The sequence below is a fragment of the Nanorana parkeri genome, unplaced genomic scaffold, assembly GCF_000935625.1.
Source record: "Nanorana parkeri isolate BGI_ZX_2015 unplaced genomic scaffold, ASM93562v1 scaffold888, whole genome shotgun sequence".
NCBI classification, from domain to species: domain Eukaryota; kingdom Metazoa; phylum Chordata; class Amphibia; order Anura; family Dicroglossidae; genus Nanorana; species Nanorana parkeri.
Genome location: NW_017307156.1, coordinates 148,952 through 159,451, shown reverse-complemented (window position 1 = coordinate 159,451; position 10,500 = coordinate 148,952). Strand labels below are relative to the sequence as shown.

General features: G+C 39.5%; 1 protein-coding gene across 5 annotated transcripts in view; it reads left to right on the top strand.

The window, feature by feature from the left end:
- The window catches only part of KDM6A (lysine demethylase 6A), a 104,693-nt gene that overhangs the window by 64,977 nt on the left and 29,216 nt on the right, over positions 1-10,500 (top strand). The window contains exons 13-18 of one of the 5 annotated variants that reach the window (XM_018565798.1): positions 437-571; positions 1,010-1,165; positions 1,472-1,564; positions 1,981-2,085; positions 2,412-2,807; positions 6,867-7,636. In XM_018565798.1, coding sequence (XP_018421300.1) covers positions 437-571; positions 1,010-1,165; positions 1,472-1,564; positions 1,981-2,085; positions 2,412-2,807; positions 6,867-7,636 — 1,655 coding nt within the window. The remainder of the gene's footprint in view (positions 1-436; positions 572-1,009; positions 1,166-1,471; positions 1,565-1,980; positions 2,086-2,411; positions 2,808-6,866; positions 7,637-10,500) is intronic. The other 4 variants (XM_018565799.1, XM_018565801.1, XM_018565802.1 and 1 more) reach the window with 4 other exon arrangements.

Below are 10,500 nucleotides of genomic sequence, written 5' to 3'. Positions count from 1 at the left end.
CTCCAGCATGTCCATGTACCATACAATTGTAGGAACATGTTTAACTTCTTGGTTTGCGTCAAGCTTTTGTTTCTTTAAGAATCTGTGTGCATTATTTGTTTCATGGTTTGTGAATAATAATTTTTTTAGAAGCTGTCACCCATTTTCCTAATTCTTGTACATAGTGCATTATTGTTTTTTTGTTTGTGTACATTTTTCTTTGCCTTAAGAAAACATGTGCTGTGGTTTCCAAACTCTTGTATTTTTAAACAAGAGTTCTCATTTGCACATTTTTATTCTCACAAAGGTTTGTATTCTGGTTACCCTGTTGTACATCTGTTTATAAAAAGCCACAAACGGCAATTACAAAGCTTACTTCTTGTTAGGAAGTTGTAGTGGACATGCTCGTAATAAATTAGGCCTGTGTTAAATTTCCTTCTCAAATAATTTTTCCTAGGCTCAGTTGTGTAACCTTCCTCAAGGTAGTCTACAGAGTAAAACTAAATTGCTTCCTAGTATTGAGGAGGCATGGAGCCTACCAATCCCCGCAGAGCTTACCTCCAGGCAGGGTGCCATGAACTCAGCACAGCAGGTGAGAAGTTGGGGGATTTACTGAAAACACCCAGCTTTAAAACTTACTTTCAATATTTAGCAAGTTTTTCTTTTTCTTTTTGTTACTTGCGCGTCAAGCTGGTTTTATCTGTGTACGGCTAAGGTACAGGTTATTCAGAGTTAGAAAGGTGGTCAAATCTCCCTGCATTTTGGGTGCCAACTAAGAACCTTTGTGGATCTTCATTTTTTTTTTAAGTGCCCAACTATATTGATTTTTTTTTTTTTTTTATATATATATACAACCTGACATAAATCCATCTTTTTCATTTACTGCTGGACTGAAGTCATTTGTTTTTTGTATGTGGATCCACATTTCATATATTGTTTCGTCCAGAGGTGGTTTAAACGCCTGTCCTCTCCTGGCATGGAAGCTGATACCTATTACATAGACCCATATTTTCTCTCTTACAATTCTTAGGCCTGTAAACCTCATCATCAGAATGCTGAATCTGTACTAGGCCTCAGCCAAACACCAATTTCACAGCAGTCCTTGCCACTACATATGACTCCTTCTAGCCAGGTAGATGAACTGTCAAGTCCTGCCAAGAGGAAAAGAACTTCTAGTCCAGCAAAGGTATTTTACATAGCTAAACAATGTATGTGGCTCATGCTGTGTTTTTTTTTTTTAAACCATCACCTTCATTCAGGATAATCACCAGATGGAGGACATTTTCATTAAGGGAGTTTCTATATGCAGGGAGTGTATCGCAGGCTTAGATTTTCTCAGCAGTTTTGACCATTGTTTTTTCTGGGTTTTTATTTTTTTACCCTCTATTAAAATGATGCGTGTTTTGTTTTCCATGTTTCTAGATAAACTAACAAAATCGTAATATGACAGTAGTTACGGGTCTTTGAATAATTGAATGTATTTATTTTTTAGAATACTTCTGAAACCTGGGGCAGTGGCAATGTAGTGCCACATTCTCCAGCCCAACAAGTTAATTCTTGGTCTCTGCCACCACAGAAGTTACAGGTATCAGTATATAGTACATATTTTCATATTGCTTTATCTGTGTATATGAGGGAATATTATGCTCATCGTAAAGCCTTTTGTTTCTTTAGCATGGGAAATTATAATAACTGAAAGATGTATAAATCATTTTCTTACAATCTCAACAGTTGGTGAGCGTTAAATATTAGCCTAGGGCCACACAGATGCTTAAATCGATTTGCTGCTGACATTTTTGTCGTTTTGCAGCACACTGGGGAAAAAAAACTGAGATCTGTTTTAACATGACATTGATTAGTATAAAAAATATATCCACTGTGATTCATTGTTCTATGAAAATAAAACATTCAAACTTCCAAAGGGGGTGAATACTTTTTTGGCATTGTACATGTGTTTATAGTGCAAATTAACATTATTTTATATATTCTTCTTCTCTCTAGCAATTGGAGCAGCTAAGAGCAAACAGGAATAACTTAAGTCCTGCACAAAAAGCATTGTTGGAACAGTTAGAGGGTCAGTTTGTCTTAATGCAGCAACACCAGCAGGTATGTGGACCTCGTAGATTGGTCTCCTTATATGTACAGTATCTGTCTCCTTTAACCCTTTTGCTGCAGTGGGTAAACAATCTCCTTGCTTGTTTTTACTCTCGGTTGCCGACTTTCTAGTAAAAGTGATTCTGGCAGCTGTAAAGCCTCCTAGTCACTTCTACATGCTGCGCAACATGCACATACGAATGCGCTCTTCTGTGCAAATAGAAAAGGGCTCTGGCAGCACTAGCCTTAATAGATTACACTTAACACAACTGTAATATAACATGTATTGCATAATTAAAAATAAATATCTTATGAGACACTGGTATTTTTTCTTACAGATAAGACAAACAGGAGTTGCACAGGTACGATCTACTGGAATTGCTAATGGGCCAACAGCTGACTCATCACTGCCTACAAACTCTGTTTCTGGTCAGCAGCATCAAGTTGCATTAAACAGAGTGCTTAATGTCACTCAGCCTGGAATCCGTCCAGCTTGCCCTGTGCAGCCTGTGGCTAATGGACCTTTTCCGACAGGCCAAGTTTCCTGCAGCACCACAGGGACGATGGGTAGTACAGACACTATGTTGATAGGCAATAATCATATAACAGGAAGTGGAAGTAATGGAAACGTGCCTTACCCGCAGCGAAACGCACTCGCTCTACCTCATAACCGCACAAACCTGACCAGCAGCACAGAGGAGCCGTGGAAAAACCAACTATCAAACTCCACTCAGGTAACTGGGGTATTTATATTTATGTTGTTGATGAATAAATGGAAGGCTTTAGATGATATTCACAGTATAAACTGGCCTTTTTGTTTTTTGCTTGGTTGACATACCCATCTGAGGACTGTATATGGTATATATCAGTGTTCATTTTGACAGCAAATTTCTTTTTTTGTTTTAGTCTTTTGACTAAAATGCCATTTAGTTTTATTCATACTTTTGTCAGATTTAACTGTTGTGATATATATACTAGGGATGCACTGATACCACTTTTTTAAGGCCGAGTACGAGTACCGATACTTTTTTTTTCAAGTACTCGCCGATACTTTTTCTTAAAGGGACAGGTCAAATTTTTTCTAAAGCAATACAAAATCATGATTTTAGTGAGGTCGCGGCCATCTTGCTTCATTGAAGACGTGATGGAGGTCCTGTGTGCGGCGGATTTGGGTCCCTGAAGATGGCGGACGCGGCACAGGTACTCGTTTTATGTATTGGAGTATTTGCACGAGTACTCATGCAAATACTCGGTATCGCGGCCGATACCGATGCTTGTATCGGTGCATCCCTAATATATACCATGTCTTTATCTTAAAATTAGATTGAACCAAGTCTTAGAAAGAAACAATAATATTGAGTATTTTCAACAAAGGACCAGTAATTACATATGCATTGATTATAACAACTTGCATATGAAATTCTTCATTCTTTTAAGCTGAAGTCCAACTCTAAAATATTGAAATGAAAAACTATATTGGCTGTAATGCCATTACACATATTACCTATTAGCTGTCCATTCAGGATGGAACCGGAACTGGAAGTCTTAAGTCTAAACTGGAGATTAGTTCTAATTGGATCTATTCCCAATCGTCTTCCCCTAATCTTTTAGTCTAGTTTTAGTTAGTCAACTTAAATGTCAATGTATTTTTGTTAGTTTTAGTCATCATAACTCAAAAACCTGACTGAAAAAGTGTCGGCGAAGTTAGCACTGGTGTATATATACAACATAGAGGGCTTCCGTTAAGCCTCACGGACTAGTGTACATTCTAGAATTGCAGCACTGGATCATTAAATGTTCTTTCCCGCGTGTTTTTCTATCTAACTTTAGCGTTCTATGAGCACAGCAGGGTGCAAAGCGGTTTTTCCACGTCGCATCCTGCTGCACTTAAAAAAAAATACAGTATGCAATACTGGTTTTTTTTTTCCATCTCACCCCAGTGCATTCCCACTTCAATGTGGTGGTGTAAATGATGTCAGTCAGTGATGAGGCATATTGCCGTGCCTTGCATCGGGGCTGCACTGTCCATTTCCATATTGACGTTGATGCATATGGTGTGAATGAACCCTTAGTGTGCTAAACGTTCACATAATTAAAAACATAAAAAGTGCAAGTACCTTGAGTAGGCTTTGTATGAGCAATATAAAAACTGGTCAAAACTGGGGAAAAAAAACCTGTACATGTGAGAAGGGTATATCATTTTTTTTTTTTTCCCCTAACTTTTGTCTGAAAATAAATGGTAACACCACTACCAAAAAAGCCTGTTTATCTTATTATCTTAAATACTTATTGCCAAACTAGTCGCCCCAAAGCTCAACTTAGGAAATTGACCATTTCAGTACTAGAGGCTGTTTGCCCCTTTAAAGAGGAAAGATGGATATAAAGTTGTATTTGCTGCTCACAGGGTAATCAAACCTTTTGCAGTGCAGTGTAATAGAACAGGAAAAATAATCCTATAGGCCGCTATATACTGAGTTTTGGGTCACAGGAGGATGTTAGTACTTGTCTACTGGTCCTCCTCCTGTGAGACTAAAGAGACTATGGCAAAAAAAAGGTTGTGATGTAGTTTCCTTTTAAAACCACTTGAGTTTTTACTGCTGTTTGTCTCCTCCTGGGAATTCCCCTTCATGTCCTATTCCATGTCCCCATCAGGACCTCAGAGAGCAATAAAAAAAACTTAACAGAAATTGTAAGCTTTGCTCTTTTGTATTTTTAGAAGAAAAATGTTTTTGCATTATGCACAGTGAGCACATATAATTAGGGATGCACCGATGCGTCGGCCGCCGAAACATATCGGCCGAGAATGGCACTTTTGGCATAATGCCGAAAGTGCCATTTTCTGGCCGATACAGCGGTGCATCTATTCTTTCTCTCCTACCCGCTTGGCTCTGCTCTGCTCTGTGTCCCACTGGGGAGGAAAGAAAGTGTCACAGGCAGCCGAGCGCTGTGAGCGGCCGGCGCCTCTCCTCCCACACTGCTCAGCCTCCTGTCACAGACTGGCATAGCGGTGTGTGGGCCGAGACAGCCAGCGCTGTCATAGCAGGCTGAGCTCCGCTTGCTCAGCCTCTTGCGAGAGCTTTCAGGATGGAGAGCGGGTACAAACACTCAGTGATCACTGAGTGTTTGTAAATAATTGAGGACATAGTATGGTTACTATAGCCTCAATTATGAATGAATGGGAAGTGATCTACAATGATCAGGAACAGTTCCTGTTCATTAATAACGGGCTGCAGAAAAAAAGATTGAGGACTTTGTTCTCAATCTCTTTATCTATTTTAAAAGTGGAAATATCAGGGGGCTGTTTAGACCCCCAATATTTCCCCAAAGCCCCTAAAAGTAAAGTAATAAAAAATGAATAAAAATATTAAGTTAATAAAAATAAAATATTTTAAAAAACTTAAAATAAACTTTTGGTTTCGGCCTGACTTTTTTTTTTTGGTTTCGGTTTTGAAATTTTTCATTTCGGTGCACCTCTACCCTTATTATACTCACAACTTATGATTTATATGCCATAGAAAGTGTTATTTTAGCAATTATCTTGTTTTGGGTCATTAGTATAAGGCCTGGTTCACACCTAAAAGTGAACCAAAAAAAAAAAAATAGAAAATAAAGGGGGAAAAAAAATCATACCGCCAGTGAAACGCGCGTTTCACTGAACGAAAAAAACGAGCATAAAAAACGCTCAGGTGTGAACCCAGCCTTAATGTTTTATTTATTTTAGCTACATTTAAATGGAAGAGTTGGAAGTAAAAAGATATTTTACAACAGATGCTACAATGGCTCCCACAGTTAAACCTGCTGCTTTACGTTAATTATGGTTTTATAGCAATGGACTTGTATACATGAATTATGTCTTGTATTTATCCCACATGTTGAAACTGGTCTAGTTTAATATTATTTTTTTTTTGAGTAGGCAGCTCAAGGGACATAACTTTCCTATAATGAAGTGTGTTCCATGTCCTGCTGGCTGCTGCTTAGCGTAGAAATCTTCCCTACTGTGATGCTTGTTACTCCCCAGAGCTCTTATCTCCCGGTGCTGCAGGGGTTAAGATCAGCGGCTGCGACTTTGAGCCATTGGCACTTCTCGGCCTCTCCCTTCTCTCTCTCTCTCTCTCTCTCGTTCACAGAACAAATAATGAGTTCTAAAAAAAATACTATAGAATATGAAATAACTCTGCTAATTTTGTGGTCATTCATAAGTATACATTATTGGAGCTTATTCAGAAAGGCATTTTATTATTATTGGTTTGTCTTATGGGTTAATGTTTGTTATATACTTAACCCACGCTCCTAAACTATATTCCTAAGTGTCCTTTCTCCTTCTGCTGTGCTAATAGTGAACCACTATATAGTATGTATGTACTGTTGCACTGCGCTTCAAAGTCCAATTACTACGACACCGTGATTAATTTGAGTTTGAAGTGCAGTGCAATAGTAAATACATATAATGTTTCTATGTTGTTCAAATGACATTTTCTTCCAGTTCATACAACTGAGATTGTCTAAAACAGGGGTAGCCAAACTCCGGCCCTCCAGCTGTGGTGAAACTACAAATCCCATGATGCATCTCTCTCCAGGAGTCATGTCTGTGGCTGTGAGAATCTTGCAATGCCTCATGGGATTTGTAGTTCCACCACACCTGGAGGGCCGGAGTTTGGCTATCCCTGGTCTAAAATCATAATTTTTTTAAATCTTGAAAGCACATCAGCAGTGTTTTTTGGAAATGTTGATCTTTTAGCAGTGTTGGTAAATCATTTTGTACTAATCCATGTGTTTTTTGCCACCACATTTAGGGGCTTCATAAAGGTCAGAATTCACATTTGGCAGGTCCTAATGGTGAACGACCTATTTCTTCCACTGGGCCTTCCCAGCATCTCCAAGCAGCTGGCACTGGTATTCAAAATCAGGTTGGACATCCTACCATGCCTAGCAATTCAGTAACACAGGGGGCTGCTCTCAATCACCTCTCCTCTCACACTGCTACCTCAGGTGGACAACAAGGCATTACTTTAACCAAAGAGAGCAAGCCTTCAGGAAATGGATCAGTGCCTGAAACAAACAGGCTTTCTGAAGGGACACCTAACAGCACTGCCTGTGTAGAGGGACTTCCTAATCATGTCCATCAGGTGACGGCAGATACTGTTCCTAGCCCTAGCCATGGAGATTCTAAGTCACCAGGTTTACTTAGTTCAGACAATCCTCAGCTCTCTGCCTTGTTGATGGGAAAAGCCAATAACAATGTGGGTACTGGAACCTGTGACACAGTCAACAATATTCATCCAGCTGTTCATACAAAAACTGAGAATTCTGTTGCCTCCTCACCATCTTCAGCCATTTCCACAGCAACACCTTCTCCAAAATCTACTGAACAGACAATGACCAACAGTGTTATCAGCCTTAACAGCCCCCATAGTGGACTTGATGCAGTCAATGGAGAGAGTATGGAGGACTCTCAGAGCCCTAAAAAGAAGGACCCAGCTAGCCACAAACAAAGCCCTCAGACTATACCATCCATGTCGGTTTCCATATACCCCAGCTCATCAGAAGTTTTAAAGGCATGCCGGTAAGTGGCAGTGTTTTCTCCCTGTAGAACATTATTACTTTTGTGCCATCAAAGTTCTTGCTGCGCTTTGAGAATGCATTGCCCTTTTTTAAAGCACAAAAAGGTGTACATTCATTAAGTGCATGTTGATTTTGTAATATCTATCTGAAAGTAATTTTGGCATAACTTTCAACTTCTGCTTGTTTTCCATATGATAAATATTGCATTTCATATTTTGTTTTGTAAAATGCCCCTCCTATTACTCATTTGGGAATGTGTGAGCATCCTGCTTTAATGACTGCTGACTGAGATGAGTTCACTTAACATTTTAGACCGTTTGGTTTCAGAGCGATCAAACCTGACACAAAGGAATGCAGATTAGCCATTGTGTGGTATCGTGTGGATGAGTATATATGGCATCCTCTTTCATATATTTTTGCAATCGATATTGCAATATTATTTTTTCATAGCATTGATATCATTGGTATATAAACCAAATACAGCATGCTTTCAGCGAAACGTGCCTTGCAAAAAATGACAAGGCATTTTCTTAATGGAGGTTAGTGAAGAGGGTTGGATGATGTGCTGTACGTCGCATTTCTCCCTCTATTCAGTGCATGGAAACTGGGCATTGCGTGCAGGAGACGGCACATCAAAGTATGTGCCTTTAAGGTCACTTGTAGAAGCAGTTTTTATTCATGACCAGAAATGTTTTTTTAATTATGTAATGTTTACATGTGCCCTTTTGATGTGAAATGCTTGTTTTATTGGTAATGTCTTTGCTGGGTTGGATAGCTAAAGATTAAAGGGGTTCTAAATCCTCCGTTTTTTTTGCCTATATCTACTGCTAGCATGCAGTAGATATAGGCAAGAAGTGTAAAAAAAAAAAACCCGCTTAAAGTCATTTTAAACTTACCTTGTTATCGCCGCTCGTTCCCGCGCCGAGAATCAGGAACTGCTCGTACGGCCGCAAAGGATCTTGGGGCGGGCGCATGCGCAGTTCCGATTCTCGGCCGGGAGACGAGCAGAGACGCAAGGCAAGTCTATGGACGCTTGCACACGCCTGCAGACACCGCTGGATCGGAGAGACAGAGCAGTCAGCGCTGGATCGGAGTGACGTCACACCGCTGGAGGGACACATGAAAACACGGGGAAAGAAGAGGAAGATCGGAAAAAGAGACATCATTTAAGGTAAGTGTTAACATTTACATTGGGGGGGAGGGAAAAAAATGTTTGCCTTAAATGTCACTTTAAGGTCTGAATACTTCCCTAGAGAAAATGTTGCTCCCGACCCCTAAAGATTTGCCATTTGGTCACATGGTCTCTTGTAAAGGGGAGGATCAAAGTTGGGATTGGCTGTTGGCCTCCCATTTTTTGTTTTCTAGTATAGGTTCTGTTTCTTTAGCATAACACATTTTAAAACTTGGATGCTGGTATTGGCATTTCTGTGGGACTGGTACAACAACTGAAGAATGCAATCATTTCTAATTACGTTTGCATATGTTCCTTTATTTTACATTTCCGAAGATGCTTTGTAACTGAATTGCTGTAACTACATTTCTGCCACACATTGCTGTAATTTCAAAGTGAAGCACTTATTGAACTAAAGCATCATACGGATTTTGAACACAAAGCACAGTACCTATTAGGGATGCACCGATATATCGGCCGCCGAAACATATCACCCCCATTCATTCATAATTGTGGTTATAGTAAACAAACCATGTTCTCATGTTATCAATGAACAGGAACACTCATAGAGGATTCCTGTTCATTGATAACAGGGTATAAACATGCAAGTTAAAAAAAAAAGTTTTAGGAAAAGGTCAGCAGTGACCGCTGTATTTTGCTTAATACAAGTTTGTTAATGTAGGTTTGCCTAATTCAAGTCCATAGCATAAAAAAGTATGCATGCTGGCATGTTTGGCCATATTTTTGCTAGTTACCTGGCTGTCTGACCTCAATTTTTTAGTCAGACCCAGAACGAACATGTTGTAAAGAGTGTCAAAATTCCCTATCCTCTATATTTGTTTAATGTCAGAGACTCAGAAAAGATTAAATCCAAAGCATTAGCATGACAGCCAGAGAAATAACTTTCTCAAAGGGAGGAGTCGGCATCTGCAGCCCCTGTAATATTCTAATAAGAGTGGCTTTAAGTAACCTAGATTCTAGCTGATTGCTATGGCTTACTGTAGTTTTTCTGCACCCTTGTTTTGTGTATATAGCAGGAGATTACAAATATGTCACAGCTGTCTTGTATTTTACAGGCAATTTATAATTAGTTTTTTTTTTTTGTAAACCCAGAGCACTTAAGGTGACCATAAACCTGCCGATTATTGTACTTTAGTCTTCCTAGCACGCTGCAAAACCCGCCGAAAATCGGGTTGGTAGCATGCTCGAAGACGAAAGCCGCACGGGCCAGTGTGCGCAAGCGCACACTGCCCACTCAGCATTTCAGTCTTCGGCAAGTACGATCTGCCTGTCCAAGATGGCCAGGTCGTACAAAATTTTATGAATGGGAAGCATTGTATTTGCATTCTAGAGTTAGATTCTTTAGAGATAAATCGCCTAGATATTTATTTTGTTTTTCAATGGTGACTAATTAATTAAGTTTGCCTTGCCAGGATTGTAGTAGCTAGTACGCTGCTTGTTTACTTTTTAACCGGAGAAAGGAACCTGTTTGTACTATTGTGTACTAATGTATATTTCTCTGTGTGTTTTGGTGGGGAGGTGTAAAGTTGTATTGTACTTTGTGTGACTAGGCCCATTCAGACCTGTAAGTTTTTAGGTGTGTTTAGGGATTCCTGTCGGGGACTTGTTTTTCCTGCAGCAGGAATCTCTAATCTGGAATTTTCAAGCAGAAGCTGTCACCCATTCAAGTTATT